Source organism: Pavona decussata, unplaced genomic scaffold (genome assembly GCF_977016875.1).
Source record: "Pavona decussata unplaced genomic scaffold, jaPavDecu1.1 SCAFFOLD_211, whole genome shotgun sequence".
Classification (NCBI taxonomy): domain Eukaryota; kingdom Metazoa; phylum Cnidaria; class Anthozoa; order Scleractinia; family Agariciidae; genus Pavona; species Pavona decussata.
The window spans coordinates 649,114-667,194 of record NW_028145616.1 but is presented as its reverse complement, the minus strand read 5'-3'; the positions used below and the strand labels follow the sequence as shown (position 1 = coordinate 667,194).

The window sequence follows — 18,081 nt, the reverse complement described above, 5'->3', positions numbered from 1 at the left end:
GGCAGCTAAGGGTTGTCATGTTGGTCATCTAAATTTTATTTATCTTCGAAGTTTAAGGTAAAAAAATTTCGATTTGAACAAAGTGGCTTGGTTAAACATGTCACATTTGTAAAACAGAACAATTCAGTAAGTGAAACTTGCTAAGATAGATAGTTTTATTAAAATAAATCAGCAGCCCCCGGGCGGCTAAATTACGTCTACTTTATATCATAAAATAGGAGACCTCGAAATACTAAAATCTAGAACTAATGGAAAAATATGAAATTATACACATCTAAAAGGCCTAAAAATAAATGTAAAAAAAATTACTAAGAAATATTACTGCTCTCATTTAAGATCAAAGTATTCTTGAAAGGCGGAACCCTAATTACCTCTTACTGCGCGTGCAGCCTGTACTGGTGTTTCGTACGGGCAGAACTTGGCTATGAATTTTGTGACTTTTATCATGTACCATTTGTCTAAACAGAGAGTTACTGATCTCTTTCCTTCTGCAAAATAAGTTTGGGATTACACAAGGCATTCGGGCACATACGGAGGAAGCGCTTTTGTAATCTTTCTATATCATCAGACAAATATTGCGGCAAAAGCATGATGGACGACTGGGCATAAATATTCTACGACTGGCCGGATACAGGTGGTATAGAAAAGTAGCAAATAATTGCATGGTAGTTGAGCACGTTTTCAGTTGCTTACTAAGAAAGTATAGTCGAGTTGCTGCTTTCTTGCATACGGACTCTATATGTGATTCTCACCAGAGTACCTGCAGCCGAGGTTGTAACTCCGGCTTATAAATCACCGGATGAATACTTTACTTTATTACTGAGAACTGTTTCAACCAATTGCACCTGCCAGATGAAGATGTCTACAGCATGAAGGTTTGTGATGTTCATCATCTTCGTAAACCAAACATCAACCGGACCAGACACCGACAAGACCCCATATCCATTTTATAGCCTGCGAGCAAGCTGGGTGGGGGGGGGGGGGGGGGGGAAGAGGGATGGAGGAAAGTCTCAGGAATTTGAATATCTGCATCGAAAAACTCGATGCAAAATGCTGATTGCTGGATATGGAATTTGGAGCTTTCGTCATTACTCTTCGCGTGCGTCGTATAGGCATTACAAAATTGGTGGAAAGCGAAGTTTCCGGTGAAGTTTACGAGAATTTCTCGAAGTAACTTAGGTTTTCTCTCAAACTAAGACCGGCGAGACAAGCCTACCGCGCCGACTAAGATCTAGTTTGGAAAAGTTGCCATGAATGTAAAGTCAGGCAAAAACAGGAGTTTACCGGTAGGATTTGTCCTGGTGTGTCTTGGCGAGTTATTGAATGTTAGCATTTTTGTGCATTGTTTAATAACCTGACTAATGAAAATACTCATCTTTAACCGCAGCAGAAGACAGCTGCACTTAAATGGGTTTGTTTCCTTCATGTAACTAAAAAAGGAAAGGAAGGAACCACGGCCGTTTTTCAATTCAATTCCATCACATTCTAGGGATTTACGACTTAAACATGCCGCGCGACTGCGTAGATACAGCATTTCGATAGAAACAAGATTATTCAGAGCATGAAAAACTAATGAAGTTTGAGATGGCAACAAGTTTCCGGACTGAGTGAGCTTCATTCATTCTGCAATTGTACGAGTGCTTAACAATACTCGAGTTACTATACAATGCCGGCTAATTAAACGCCTACATTCCAACCCACCCCTCCTCAAACTCTCACACGCACAACAGAACCAAAATCAACGGAAACGATATGTTGGACATATTAAAGCGAACTTTGTTTTCATTAATTCTTTCTGGAAGCCGGTGAAACCCGGCCACATGTCCAAGAACATAGAAGGAACAATGAAGAGCAAGGAATAGCAGCTGATAAAATAGAATAAAACTTACACAATACGAAGCTATTTGTTTTAATACCTAGGACATTGGCCTTTGTAGAATAAATATGTTTAGCTTGACGTGGTCATCTCAGATAATGGACTGTAATATTGTCCACTGATTCCACAAATCTAAAGTCTCTACAACTTATCGACAGTGCACCAGCCCAATTTTCGAATGGATTGCTTTATTTTACGGTCGTATCCACTTGTCGAAATGCGCAGATCATGGATTACCTTTTACTGATCGAGTCAGATGTAGCTAATTAGAAACTGATAACATACGTTGGAAATAGGCTTCTCATGTAAGGCAAATGCTTACAATATACGATGCTATGGTGTGTCGTTTTCAAACTGGTACGCAAGCACTAAAGCCTGAAACGGATCACGGGTAGCCAACTCCAAGAAATATGTTTCGTAAAATGTTTGCTATCATTGAAGTTTATGGTAAAAACCCTGTGTAAGTAAGTTATCAACAAAAAATGCAAGGTAGACCAAAATATTGGGGAGAAAGGAAGGGAAAGTACACTCAAATCTAAAGAAGAAACCAGTAACGCCTGTGCCAATGCTGAAGAAAATTAAAGTTCTGCGGGAAACTGATAAAACGTTATACGAATATAGTTTTGAAAGGTAGTTTTTGCCTTCGTACACTTAAGAATTTAACCAAGTTGCTTTTGCCGTGCGGGGATTTTGAAAACGTCACTTTTGTTCCGTTTTGATTTAAATTTGTCTTGAAACTAAAATAAAAGGTTTCACAGTAGACCTTTGGGTGATGTAAGCGTATTAGGAAACGCCATTTTTTTTCGTTCTACTATAGAGGGGAAAAGGTTCTGATCAAAAGAGTCATTTTTGTCAGGTTATATGTGGAACAACATCCTTTTTAAACCGAAATATGCCATGTTAATGTCTGTTTACATGGAGGGAGGGTAGCCCTAATGGAATGGTTACCCTTCCAGGAGGGTTCCCTAATGTTTTTTCCGGTTTCGTTTACATGCAAGGTAGGGTTACCCTAGGAGGAGGGTAACCCTCTCTGATTGCTCGGGTTACCCTTCTAGGAGGGTCAACATTTTTGTTTGTTTAAGCCATGTAAACGCTCAATGTAGGGCTACCCTCCTAGAAGGGTCAAATTTAGAGCGATCAGATTACTGTTTCATGGCTTCGCACGGGTATAAACCTGGAGAAATATTTCGGTGAGCTATGTTGTCGGAGCGGCGAATTCAAGCCGGAACGAGGGCAACAGCTTGGCGACTGGAAAATATCATTGACATTCCCTGATGATGTGATTGTTCTTGACCAAATTAAAAACGAAGGCTCGAGAGACGGAGCCGTACTTGATCAGCCATGCAGTAAATCGAAAGGTAAAAGAAAAGCGGCCAATCGACCAACCAAGTTCTTCGTCGAAAAAGGCAACGAAATTGCCATGAACACCCGAAACCGTTGAACTGTTTCTCAAATGTATCAAAGCGTAAAAGACGAAGTGTGAATTCAGCGACGTCGATTTCGAAGCGATGGTTTCAGGTTTCCGCGGCTTTTTTGGCAGACATAGCCCTAAAGATAACCCTACAAATGTAAAGGAGGGCTATCTTATGACCGTTCTAGGAGGGTTACCCTCCTTTCATAGTGTGAACCAAAACCGAAAACGGAGCACAATAGTTCCATTTCAAAACTGATGTCTGAATAAAAGTATGAACAAGACCAATTTACAAAAGAGCATGAATTTTGAGAAAAAGAAAAAAAATTAGGCCCGGATCTGAAACGTCGAACGTTACATCACAGGGGGCCCACACAAACTATGTGGCCGTTTGTATTTTGAATTTATAAGAGGCAATGTATGGGGATATCGAAAATCCTCGTATTATCGTACTAGATTGCGATAGATATTCTCATTTAACATCAAAATAAACGTATTTTTACCTTAAATGTTGTGTGTTGTCGTTCCTGAGGTTGAAGACGGCGTAATACGCTCGAGTGAACGTTCAACGCCGAACCCTTCAAATGGCTAAAATCGCCGTCTTCAACCTCAGGAACGACAACACACAACATTTATGGTAAAAATACGTTTATTTTGATGTTAAATGAGAATATCTATCGCAATCTAGTACGATAATACGAGGATTTTCGATATTCCCATACATTGCCTCTATAAATTCAAAATACAAACGGTCACATAGTTTGTGTGGGCTCCCTGTGGTTACATGAGATGAGCTTAATTACAATTTTGGCCGACCCGAATTACCTTCTGTTCAGTCGTTGAATCAAACGTCGAACCGAATTCAGAGCAAATACAAATCTTTGGGTGAGCAGAATTTAAGGGAAAAATGTTATTCATTGACAGTTCGAGTCACGAACAGATCGACGTTTGTCCAAAAGACAACCTGCACACGTAGCAGAGGCCGATACTTGAACGTCTTAGACGATCGAAATACAGCTTAAATTGAATACCGACGTCGAACTTATCAATCAATCAATCAATCAATCAATCAATCAACTTTATTCAACGAGGGTAACACGTGACAGCACTTCAACTGAATAGCTAGTGGCCTTCAAATTGGTGAAGGTGAAGTTGGACCTAAACCTTCAGTGTAACGCCAAAAGCAACGTATTAGCAAGGAAAAATACCTAGGGAAGTATCTATGTTTACAAGGAATGACACAAGGCAGTGGCGTAGCCAGCCTTTAAGCTTATTAATTAATATAAGCACGGGCTTAATAAGAATTTTCGTAATTAGTTTTTTTAACAGACGGAAGACCGTATTTTCTTTTGCTTACTATTCAATAGCGAATACCCGCTCTATCAGCGTTTTATTTTAAAAAATAAAATAATGACTTTTAATATTATATATTTAACAACGCTGAAAGGATAACAAAGGAAAGAAATGTTACTATAGAAATTTGAAATAGTTTTGTGCATGAAAATTTAGTTGACTTACGGCGCCTTTTACAGCTGTGCGCCTGTAATTGTTAGAAAGAAAGTAAAACGGACATAAGCTGATCAATTAAAAAAAAAACGCAATTGGTCAATCAGCGAGCGAACTAAATAAAGCGTGTTATTTCGCATACAACTGGAGGAAATTTCTATTTGCGTTCGTTTTGTGCACACACGAGAGGACAACAAAAAGGTGCAGGTACGAAAGGGGTTCTTTGGGTTTGTACAAGCTGACAGTACCACAGGACAGGCGGAAGCCGAGAGGTTTCTAGAGACCCAGCAGGGATATGGCCCGGATATTGACCGCATGCGCGCACAGGGCCATGGTGAGGCGGCAAACACGGCAGGGATTCACGGAGGTGTCCAAGCAAAAATCAGGCATTGCGTACCAGACGCACTTTATGTCCATTGTAAGGCTCATTCCTTGAACTTGGCAATTGAACATGCTTGTTTATAATTAGGAGCCCTTAGTGAGAAACATTATCGGAACCCTACAGCAGATAGCTTTTGCGTTTCATTAGTCTGCAAAGAGACTGTTAGCGTTTAAGAGTGTTTGTCTCGAGACGCGGCTGTAAGGGTTGAGATGGAACGGCGCTCCAAGTTGCAAAGCCTGTGTGAGACACTATGGGCAAGCAGGGCTTACTCGTTGCATACCTTCAGTACAGCCTTTCCAGTAGTAGTACAGGCATTAGAGAGCCTTGCAGAGGATGGAGACAGTAAAGCGAGAGGGTACGTGAGCTCCATCCTGCAGTTCGACTTTTCAATTGCACTACGTGCAACAGAGCATGTCCTTTCAAACACAGTCGTACTATCCACCATGCTCCAAGGTCAATCTATTAACCTCATTGAGGCAGCCAAGGAGTCAAAGGTAGTCATCAGTGTATTAAGGGAGGAGAGAAATGACCCAACGGTTTGGAGTGAACTGTTTGAGCGTGCAAAGAAGTTTTCAGCAGGTTGTGAAATCGAGCCCAGCGTGCCAAGGATACCTGCAATCCGGCGTAACCGAGCCAACGTACCTGCCGTTTCACCACAGCAGTACTGGTACAGAGCCCTCTACTTGCCCCTTGTTGATCATCTTATTCAAGAGCTCAATGACAGGCTGCTCAGCCACATTGACCGGTTCCTGGGTCAATACCTTATACCTACGCAGCTCGGACAATTTTTCAAAGTTTTTTGAGTTGCAGGTATTAGTTAAAGACAGTACCTCCACCGATTAAACACAAAGTTTCTTTTGCCCGATTTATAAGTAAAAATTGGGGGAAAGCAGCTCTAGTAATAGGGAAGGGAGAGAGTGTGTGGCCGCGATCGAGCGACCTGGACAGTCTGAGAATCAGGCTAATCTTGCAAGAGCTTTTTTTATTTAGGGAAAATTTAGAAATAATAATTCCAAAAGGCTTGCAATACATAAAAATAATGACACTTTTCTGGACTGAAGCTAAATTATGCCCATAAATTTTGAGTCGTCCGCAGAATAGCTAGCAAGCCGGAAAACAAAATCTGTCAGGCCATGTCACACTCTTTCCTCAATTTCATGCAAATCCAACCGAAAGTTGCATTATTATATAGTCTTGCATTTACTCTGGCGATGATCACTATGAAATTCTATGATATTAAACGTAATTAAATGAAGTAAGCGGTGTAAAATTAAGTCACTTTTAGTAGCTTTCGCCTGTTCCGCTATACCGCATCCTTTCTGCTGTTGGTTTCACCAGGACACGAATGCAGCAGGTGTTAAAAAAAAAAAAAAGAAAAAAAGAAAACGTCCAAAAATACGTTGACGTAAAATACTTTTTATGTTTTCAAGAAATAAAAGCAAAACAACATAAAGTGTCTTTCCCGTAAAAAGAGTTTAATTTCAGAAAGTAATTTGACAGACCAACATACCATTTTTTAACTACGACTATTAAAGAAACAGCAAAAAGACACCATTAAGGAAGTACTGCAACCCGTTGACCATCATCTGAGATTACTGTTACGTCAATTTTAAATTAAGGGAATTTAATTGAATGTAAATCGAATTTCTTGAGTTGTTTTAAAGGAAACAATTGAACATGTATAGATCTTCCATTGGTTAAAGAAAAAGAAGACGTTTGATGAAGAATACTTCAGATTAAAAACAAAACGTCATTAAAGTCCTGCCAGTTTACGAAAATTTGTTGACCGACAAACCTCAGTTGGTCTAGATCTTTCTAGAAGTCCTTATTACCACCGATTTCATTGATACGTGACCCTCGAATAAAAACTCCCGCGAGCGTTTGGCGATTCGCTTCTGTCAACAACAACAACAACAAGACAAATGATTCTTGTGGCTATAACTACTGTAAAGCTTATTTCGTGAAATTTACTAGTAACTACAAACTAATCTCCTCGAGCTCTGCCTGTCATTACATCCTATTTAGGATCTTGTTAGGGGCCTGACCCAACAGTTCACTTCGGTGGATATCTATGATCTGTTGAAAGCCTTAATCGTCTGAGAAATTCAGATTTAGTTGTAAAGAACTTCTAAAGTTTTCCGTTAAGTAAAATATCAACTCACAATTTTAGAACATTAGAAAACTAATTCCTTTCGTTTTCGAAGGGGCAAATATGTCATTAAACATGCGAAAAAATGTCAGCTAGCATTTTTGTAAGGGCCTCGACTAGCTCGTAAATTCGGGGAATGAGGCGTTGCCTAAAATTTTCAACAACTTAAATTTTCAGCTTAGGCATTCAATACAGATCAATCTGTATCAGTTGAAAGTATGATCCGTGAACACAGCAAACAGCGTTTTAAGTAAATTTTTTAACTGTTCTCGTTGGGTTTGCAAAGAAAGATAACATCGTGTAATTTCATTCCTTCTGCTAATGGTTTCACATGACACGAATACAACAGGCGTCAAAAGAAAACCATTCAAAAACATGTTCCACATAAAATGGCTTTTTCATTTTGTCAACAAATAAAAGCTAAAAAATGTGAAGTGTTGAGGAAAGTGGATTTTATATGACCTCAACATGAATTACAAGTTAATTGATGAAGTAAAGTTGAAAGATACCAGCAGTGAGCATTACAAGAACAGCATTAACTCATCCACACCCATACCACTGTATCATTCAGGTACTGTTCGATGTTACTTCAATTCAATTCTTATAAAACATTTCTATTAAGTGGGAGTTACACCTGAACGCCACTTTTACGCCACTCGACATGGCTTTAATGGAAATATCTCGTTCGCGTTTCAAGCAATCCAAAAACTCTCGCGGATCATCATATCGTAAATCTGTGTTGTGGGGTATTTTGTGAATTTTTTCGGTGATTTTTGGGTTTATTTGGGAGGAGTAGTTTTTTTTTTCTAGAAAGATTGGTAAAATAAAGAGAAATAAGAAATTTTGAGGATTTAGTGAAGTTTTGAAATTGGAATTTGTAGTTAATAATTAAGTTAGTCCACTAGCAACCTGGGGTGCTCTTGCGTGGGTATCAACTGTCTGTTAGTGTTCTAGAATCATTTTCTCTTCTCTATCTCGTCTTAAAACCTCTTCAAATTTCATTCAAATTTAGCTGTATTGCCTCCTTAAAGGGGGACAAGAACATAGATTTCTTAACATTTACATCGAATTTACAGTGCCAGATACATTTATTTGAAGTAGATACGAGTAAAAACGCGCCTTTTAACATGTTAATATAACAATAAAAAAAGAAATGAAAAATAATTTGAGCAAAATGTTCCTCCGTCTCTGCTCCCCCCTATCCCCCTTATTGGGGTAGAGTTACTGAGCGCAGAGTCTATGCAGAGTCCCACCCTCACCGGTCCACCCACACGAGGGAGCTCGTAAAAACCTGATGATGCTAAAAACAAATATATATATATTTATATATATATGACGCGAGAGCGTCTTCTCCTTCCATGTGGGACACATTTTCTTAGATGTGCAAGAGGTGCAGCCTCGTTTTGGTGCGAAGCTTGTTTTCGTCCTTTAACGTCATAAAATTACTGTTTTCATTCACAACTCTGGTAGAAGTCTTGAACTCATGGATTTCTTAGCATCTTTTAGGTTGACGTCGATCACATCAAGGATTTTCTTGAAAATGTTCGTCTTAAACTTATGTATTCAAGTTAAATGAGGTCTCTTGAGTTGTTTTTGTGAAAAAAATTGAACGTGTGGGGCCTAGTTAAAAAACAAACTTTACTCTGCCTGCACAAGCATAGGACAAAAGAAAATTATTTTTGACGCACACCGGTCAGATGCTCTTGAAGCTAAGTCATAACGCGTTTCCTGAGCTACAATCCTGGCCAGAAATGTTGAGACGATTTCCAAAACTAAACACGAAATACGTCCCCGCCTCCCCGAATCCATGCAATGTTGTCATGTTGCTGTGTTTGTAGACCGATCCGAATGATTCCAGTGGCTTTAAGGAAGGGGGGGGGGGGGGGGGGGGCTTCCAAATAGTTAAGAAGTTAGTTGACAGTTCCGTTGTGTTGTAGGTACTTGAGTGACAACCAACTCAAGAGCCTGCCCCGAGGTATCTTTGATCACAATGAGCGGCTGTGGGAATTGTAAGTACAACTTTTCTTTAATGTGAGCATGTTGTGGAGAGTAGATGGAGGAAATGATCGAGGATTTCGAAGTTGCCGTACGTTCTAATTCGTTAGTGTATACATTTTCTTAATTTTGAATTTTCAAGGAATTACTTTTTAAATTAAACTTTACAGCGTCCTTCGCTCCCTCAAAGGGTAGAAAAAAAAAAATTCGGCGAAGAGAAGTAAGGATCCCTGAGGACTGACTCGAGCTCCTTTCGGCCCAAAAGGTCAAGCCAAGACTGCCTCCTGACTGGAGAGGAAAATCTTTTTGTATTTTTCTGCCCAATCGGCTAGAAGCATGTCTCCAGTCCGTTTCCTGTGCTGTTACGAAAAATTCGATGTTCTTCACGGTAGATAATTATCAAAGGTGAAGTCAAATTGATATCATCTTTGTCGCTTGGCAAAGGTGCTACACAGTTTGAGAACCTTGACAAAGTCCACTAAGAACTGAGCGTCAAAGGACAGATCACGTGCAAAACGCACTGCTTCCCTATAAAAAAGACTTTGCAATCCATTTTGTTGTTCGTGAAAGGTAGAAAAACATTTAATGTTTAAAGGTCTAAAGGAATTAAATTATTTTCACAGGTGACTGGTCTCAATTCGGCGCGAATTAGGCCTCCGTTTACTCTCATAAGGACTATTTCTCTGGAGTGTTTCAAAAAAGGAACTCAAATCTGAAGCACTTTCAGTGTAGGAAAGTATTTTAGTGTTTCTTCCGGACTCAACGCCACTTAAAAAATCGACAAGCTTAAGAATTAGCTAAAGGCGGCCAAGGACCTAACTAATAGATAGAAAGTTTCCTTGTTGACACTAATAAGAACTTAACTGATGAGACCGAGATGAGAATAAACTTTGCTAACTAATTCAAGAGTTGCGTCTTGATAGTCAAGCGGAAGTTATGAGAAAAGAGACAAATACAAACGCAGATGCTGAAGACGCTGCAAGATTTACAAGGTTTATTCTGATTCAGCACTCTAATCAATAGGCTAATTTCAAAGGCGTGAGTTCACAAGATATAACACGCATAACGATCAACTGCTAACACCAACGATAGCACCAACAGGCCATAACATAGCCACAAAAGATAAAAGTGTCCAAGACGTCAGAATCCAGGTCTTCCTCGAAAACACCGCGAGGCGAGGACCACAAGAGTTTAGAACTTACTGCTTACTTAGAAAGAATTGCAGAGAATTGCGGCCCGAAATAATTACCAACAGGGATCGCCTGTCACACTGATAGACAGACAGGAAAATCGCAGTTTACTAACGAGCACAGAAACCGCGAATAGATGACGAGATGAGGTCGACAACCTTGATGAAAGACTGTCAACGAATGGAAATTATAATATTGTACCCTTCCAGCCAGTCCCCTAGAGAAAATTGCTACTTCAATAGCAAACATTGAGGACTCCGCATCCTAAGAGAAGAGAAAAGGATTCTCAAAACTGTTCAGAGACGGTCACAACAACTGCAGTAAAACTTCTCTGATAATTACAAAAAACAGGAGGACGAGTTCCGATCGCGAGTACTAGATGAAATACGTAGAATGCAGTCAGTCACAGATGCTGTATGCAGAGTTGCACTTACATTGAGAACAATAGCTAAGATCACGCCAAGAGTCAGAAACCGTAAGGGTCGCCCATGAGATTTACAGCAATGTAGACCACGTCAAGCAGAACTGTTACTAATGTGGTCAACCTTAACTCAGAGATAATAACCACAGAAATTCCAGCCAAGTCAACACCAAGGGCCCTGCATGACTCCCAAAGCGAGAGGACGTGACACTTCGGGCTCCGCTCCTAAGATATTTTTTTTTCTTTATCCTGGCGAGCATGAACAGAAATTAACGGCCACGGAAAGGGGCAGCCGATTTACAAGAAGAAATGCCGACTAATAGCAATTTAGAAGAATTAATTGGTCAAGAGCCTGGCAGGGAAAATCGACAAGCTTGATACAGATAGCCAAAGCCGCCATGATGTCCTGTGCGTTAAACCGTTCAGCAAAACGAGTCCATAAAAGCTAACTTGTCGGGCGAGATTAACGCCTTAAAGCAAGGTCTTAAATTCAGTAATAAAGAAGTCGAGATGGAAAAGGTTACTTTGAGTGATAAACGAGACTCTGCTCGCGTTGCCACTTTAGGTAAAACGGTAAAGATCGAATGTTTTTGGAAAACTGGAGACCGATTTCATTACAATGTAGTCAATGTGGACTCCAAGCTTGCTTCTAAGGTCATTGCCAACAGAATAAAAACCGTTCTTCCTCAAATAATCCACTATAATCAATCCGGTTTTATCAAGAGTAGATTAATTGGAGAGGTGGCTCGCTCAATCCTCGACATTATATATTACAGTGAATCGTTAAAGTTACCTGGTATTCTACTGTTTATAGATTTTGAAACTGAGGCCTTTGACTCTATTGAATGGGATTTTCTTTATCAACCACAAGAGGCCTTTAATTTTGGTCCGACCCTGATGAGATGGATTAAAACCTTCTACAATATCCTCTCAGGTTTTGTTATAAATAATGGGTTATTTTCCAAGCCTTTTAAGTTAGAAAGAGGTGCAAGGCAAGGCGACCCTTTGTCACCCTATCTATTTTTTGTGGCAATTGAAATTTTGGCTATATCTCTTCGGACAAATGAGCACGTTGAAGAGGGTCTATTATAGGGGGTCGTACATTCCGTAAACCGCCATATTTCGTTCCTTCGAAACCGCAAACCGCTTTCGTTCTCTTCTAAAAACCGACACCGCCCTACAGGGAAGACGATTATCCTCAAAACCGATCTTTTAACAGCACGTAGCAAATTCTTTGCGATGTATTAGCTCAGTAATGGTATCTCTCCTCACAAAGACCACAAGATCTTAAGAACAGAGCAAATTGTTTCTATAACTCCATTCAGTAACCAGCGAACAAAAGGTTTTGACGTCTAATCGGCTGTTCACAAACACAAAGATTGATCGAGATCGATCTTTATAACGAATTGTAAAAGTACAAGTTTTTAGGGCTGGGTGTGTTGTCTGTTCTTATGTGGTCGTTCTAACAAGCTTGTGAAATTTACGTTACCTTTACCGCTCAGTCTTCTGAGCCTCTTAACTCTGTTTGAATAACCGCCATAAAAACACGCAAAAACTAAAAACCGCGAGCTAAATTTATGATTTCCCGCAACCGCACGATAATTTCTTGACCGTAAACGTGAATGAAACCGCAAACTGGCACTCAAAATTGGCTTAAACCGCCAAACCGCCACACTATAATAGACCCTCGTTGAAGGTATAACAATTGATAATGACGAAATTAAAACACTCCTATATGCTGATGATATGACTGTTACTCTGGCGAACACCTCCTCTGTAGAAATCTTCATGCAAATTTTGAACAATTTTGAAAAATGCTCTGGTTTAAAAATGAATGTTTCAAAAGCTAAACCGATGTGGATTGGGGCAAATAAGAATTCATCAGAGAAACCTCTGGGCCTTGAGTGGTGTACAGGAGTTAAACGCTAGGAATTTACTTCTCGTGTGACCAAGGAGAGGTCATAAAACAAAACTTTCAAGAAAGATTAAGTGACATTCAAAAATCGAGGGGTTTATCCTTGTTTGGCAAAGTGACCATTATAAAATCGTTCCTTATACCAAAGCTTTTATATGTTTCTACAATATTGGAAACCCCACAAGAAATTATTAAACATATGGAGAGGATGGTATATAATTTTTTGTGGAAAGGTCCAGATAAAGTGACTAGAATCTCAGTCATTAACTCGCTGAAGAACGGTGGCCTGAATCTTACGGATCGCGAAACCCAAAGTAAAGCAATAAGGCTGTGAGTCCTGGATTTCACGGGTTCTTGATGCGCGGGTAAGTCCAGAGATCTCAATTTAAGTTTAAAGGGTTTTTATCAGGAGCTACTTGACTGGTGGGCAGATTTTAGAAATGTTTTCTCTGATATTAATTATGCTCTTTATGTAGAATGGAAAAATAAAGAGATAAGAATTGATAAAAAATCTTTTTTTTTATAAAAAAATGTGCAGAATGTGAAATTCTTTATTTAAATGATCTATTATTTAGTTTGGATAATGTACGCTCTTTTGAATACCTAAAGAATGTGGGGCTTGATTCAAACGTTTTGACATGGTCTGCCTTACGGTTGCCTGTGCCTAAGGATAGGCTTTCCTCTTACCCAACGGTGGAATTTGATCCTATGACTTTCAAATATAATAATACGGAATTCGATGCGCACTCAGCTAAATCTAAACAGTTTTACTCACTGCTGATTGCTAATAAAGCTTAATACCCGAATAGATTCAAAACTTTGTCAGCCGATTTGGAAATTTCAGACCCGTTGCAAGAGATGTTTTCGATCCCCTATAACGCAGCAGGTGAAACTTTTGTTTGGTCTTTTCAGTATAAATTACTAAATAATATCTTGTTTACAAATACCAAATTATTTAAAATTGGGTTAATTGAGATAGAGAAGTGTTCTGTCTGCGCAATTTACAAAGTACCATCTCTTTTATGACTGCTCCTATGCGCGCGCTTTTTGGAACAGATTTTGCAATTGGCGCTCTAATTTTCGGAGTGAATATTTGAGCCTATCTTTAAAAGATGTTATAGTTGGCATTTTAAATAGAAATGACCTACTAAATTATCTGATAATTTTAGGTAAACTATGTATATGGGAGTGTAGAAGAAACAAAACAATCCCAAAATTGGATTTGTTTCTACACAAAGTAGAAGCCAAAAAGGAGAGTAAAGGGTTCATTGTCTTGAGAAATAAGAAGCTTCACGATTTTAGGAAAAGATGGGAACCATTATTATAATAACTTTTGTTGTGATATTACGCGGAGAAAATATGTGTATGCCTCATTCAAATTCTGCACTGTCATTTTCTAATTGAAGTATCTGCATTGTGTCTGTGATCTTTTGTTTTGTCTACCTCTCTAAAATATATATTTAAGTCAGGAGAATAAATTGTAATAGGGGTAGCATTGTAAGCATTGTAAGCCACAGTCAGCCCAAGCTCAATATATCAGAGAACCGTTGAATTATAAAGATTTATATGGTAATACAACGGACTTGTGTAAAATGGTAGAAAATAACAGTTTTTTGTCAATAAAGTCAACTTACCCTGTTTCTTCATGTATTTTTTGTCATTAACCATCTTTTCAAGCCGGTTCGAAGCGATTTCGGCGAGTTCACGGCGTCATTCGGGTTTCCATTGTTAAGTGTAACGAAAGGCCGAACTCTATTTCAGCCATGCCCGAAGCGTGAAACGGAATAAATCCGTTGAAATCATCCCTAGTGTCCCAATTTCTTCATAGAATCAAAGTAGAGATGAATACCTATCCTTCCAGCGCATTTCCGACTCAAAAATGGGCCGCGCATTGCGGAGAAGAAGTCAACATAACGACTGAAGGTCAGCGCCATCTTGGGGCAGGTATTGCGTCGCAAGAATACAAAGATCAGTATTGCGAGGAGAAGGTTCGTGCATGGAAAGAGGAAATCGAACGTCTCTCTGAAATAGCGACGCGCCAGCCCATGCGGCGTATATTGATTTCACAAAAGGCTACAAGTCGAAGTTTAACTACTTCATGCGCACGATTGAATCGTTTGAAGTTTATGTCGATCCAATCCAGGAAGTGATTGAAGATTTACTACTCTCCACTTTGTTCGGTCAATCAGAGCCTCTCCCTAACGAGGTGCGCAGACTTGCGACCTTAGCAACGGGTCAAGGGGGTCTAGGCATTTCTGATCTGAAATCCGAGGCACCGCAGCAGTTTCCTGCCTCGAGACTAATAACCACCGCGCACGTAGATTCTATTACTTCACAGAGTTCCATCATGGTGCCAGGAGAAAGATCTACGGAGGAGCTAAAGAGGCACCAACAATCACTTAAGAGCCGGCAAGTGCCAGAGAGAAAATGGATAGCATTGATTCAAGCCTCTCCCCAGGCCTGTTGCGTCTGGTTAACCAATCGAGGGACAAGGGCGCAAGTTCTTGGCTGAATTTGATGCCACTCGCAGAGAAAGGTTTAGCCCTCAACAAGCAAGAGTTCAGAGACTCGCTACGCTTCCGTTATGACTTGCCCTTAGTCGATTTACCAAGTCATTGCATATGTGGGGATGAATTCACCGTTAGTCACGTCCTCTCTTGTAAAAAGGGGGGTTTGTAGCGCAAGGACATTCCGGTGTACGAAACTTGTTAACGACATTCATCGACAAGATTTGTAATAATTTCGAAATCGAACCACGCCTTCAACCCCTGGACAACGAGCGATTTAGTTTTAGGAGCGCTGTTACAAGTTCTGAGGCAAGGTTGAACATCAAAGCGGGAGGTTTCTGGGCAAGAGGAGTTACGGCATATTTTGATGTTAGAGTTACGCACGTCAACTTCAAATGTTACAAGAGCAAGCCAACATCGGAAGTGTTCAAAGAGCAGGAAGAAGAAAAGAAGCGCAAGTACCAGCAGCGGGTGCTAGATGTAGAAATGGGTTCGTTTACGCCTTTAGTGTTTGGAACCAATGGCGGAATGGGAAACGAGTGTCAGCGGTTCTTAAAGCATCTCGCAGACAAGATAGATCAGAAAGACACCGAGCCTTATCATGTTGTAATCACTTGGCTAAGGACACAGACCTCGTTTGAACTCTTAAGATCGGTACATGCATGCGTCAGAGGTTCGCAAACGCCGTTTCGTAGCAAGATAGAGCAATCATTAGACTGTGAAATAAATGTCGCTAGTGCGGATATCTGAAATACGTGTCTATATGCTTTTATACTTAGGGCTTTTCATGGACACTGGTTTAGCCGTCATTAGTATAATTCGATTGTATGATCTTAATATCTCTGCATAATGGAATTCTTTTTTTTATAGAATTTTGAACTTTTATTATTAATTACATCTTTTTCCTCTTCTTTTATGTATCTTTTATCTATTTTTTTATGGTAAACAAACGATGCCGGATTTGGAATCGGGCAGTGAGAATCCGACTGCAGGAAGATTCTGCTCTTGAAATGACATATCTGTGTGGCTTTCTACAACGCGCACAGCACTAAATTGTTATAAACTAAGGGCATTTATAATGCTATCAATGAGCGGATGCCAACAAATAGTTTATTTCCCCTGTAAGTGCACCTTTTCTCTTCTAATGACCACTAATCATATTTTTGGGCAAAGCGTGGATGGTAGATGGAGGAAATGGGAATGTGGGATGAAAAATATCAGAATGGTATATAATAATTCCACATAATAAATTTGGCTTTCGTTTATCACAAGAGATCGATTAATGTTAAATTCAGTTTGATGTAATATATCTAACACGAGGAAAAATCCGATTAAACACCGCGAAGTAGGTTGGAAAAACGACGAGCAGCCAGTTAATTATTGAACCAAGTTCAAGGTGAATTGAAATCGGATGAGACACTCTTTCGAGAGTTTGGTATAACTTATTAAACTATTAATAATTCTTGGAGAAATTCAAAGCAAAAGTTCACCAAATTCTGTGATAATTAAGATCACTTTTTCTAAATCTCCTTCACAGCAGTGATTTCTTTGTTTTCACCTCATGAATTGTTAATAAGTTTGAGAATGAGCTCTTATGCCATGGCAGATGTAGAAATCTTGTTATGGCTGATCATGACATTTATCACACTCACTACTTGCACCATTCGTACGACTCGTACCAGCGTAATCTTCACTTTAAAGACTCGAACAAGTGGTGTGTGTTGGACATGACTGATTTGTGCCACTAACAAGTTAACAATTCTACTTCCAAAAAAAGTTCAAGCACGTCTCAGCCAGAGTCAACCATTGCTGTCACAGGCTAAGCGGTGAAAATTACCTTTGGCTCAATTGAAACAGAGACTTCTCTACAACCAAACGGGAAACTATCGATGAAACTACTCGAGCCAAATCGAACGTTTCAGTTATCGAACTAAGTCGAACTCAATCGAACGATTGGGTTCGATTGAGTTAGCCTACGAACGCCGGCAGACGTATTTCCAGCTGTCGAGATTCTCTTATTTTTCGGCGGAGAGAATCTCGACAAATCAAGTAATCAAGAAAGTAATCAAAACCAATAAAGGAACAGTAATATGAACTAAAAACATAAAAGTTACGATAAGAAAAATAAATTTGTCCTAATTTTCAATTATAGTGGGTTTTTTCTTAAATTGATTGCCGTGGTAACATCAAAGGCAATAAACAATAAAGGACCAAATGAAATTTCCCAGATAAATTGTTCAAATGCTTAAATATTACAAAAAGAGTTGTGACTGAGCTTCAAAGTCGTCGCGGCAAGAATTCCTCCCTCCCCCACCCCCCAACCTCGCAGCAGTGCCGGACGAGGACAAATTGGAGATGAGCGAATGGGCAGGAAAAATCTTTGGCTAACAGAAGGAAGGATCTCTGGTAGAGTCTCCTTACAAGCCAGGATAATACTGGCTCCTGATCAAGAGAGGATCCTCTCTTGCTCCTGATTGGACAGGAAGATATTTTTGTATTTTTTTTTTTTTGCTCAATCGCAAGACGCATAGTCTTTCAAGTCTGCTTTGTGTGTTCTTGCGAAAAGTTGGATATGCTTCACGTTAGGTACCGATTAAAGGTGAAGTGAATTTAATGTCAACTTTGTCGCGAATCAAAGGAGAAGTCAAAATTTATATAATATATAGAGCTATTTTTCTTCAAAGGTGGAGTGAAATACGACACAAGGCAACTTTGACTGCACCTTTGAT

The 18,081-nt window shown here is 39.6% G+C and overlaps 1 protein-coding gene across 1 annotated transcript in view; it reads left to right on the top strand.

Annotated features, from left to right (window-relative positions):
• The window catches only part of LOC146460537 (uncharacterized), a 222,867-nt gene that overhangs the window by 118,654 nt on the left and 86,132 nt on the right, over positions 1-18,081 (top strand). Inside the window, exon 12 of the mRNA XM_085088145.1 lies at positions 9,262-9,333. Within this exon, the coding sequence (XP_084944271.1) occupies positions 9,262-9,333 (72 nt within the window). The remainder of the gene's footprint in view (positions 1-9,261; positions 9,334-18,081) is intronic.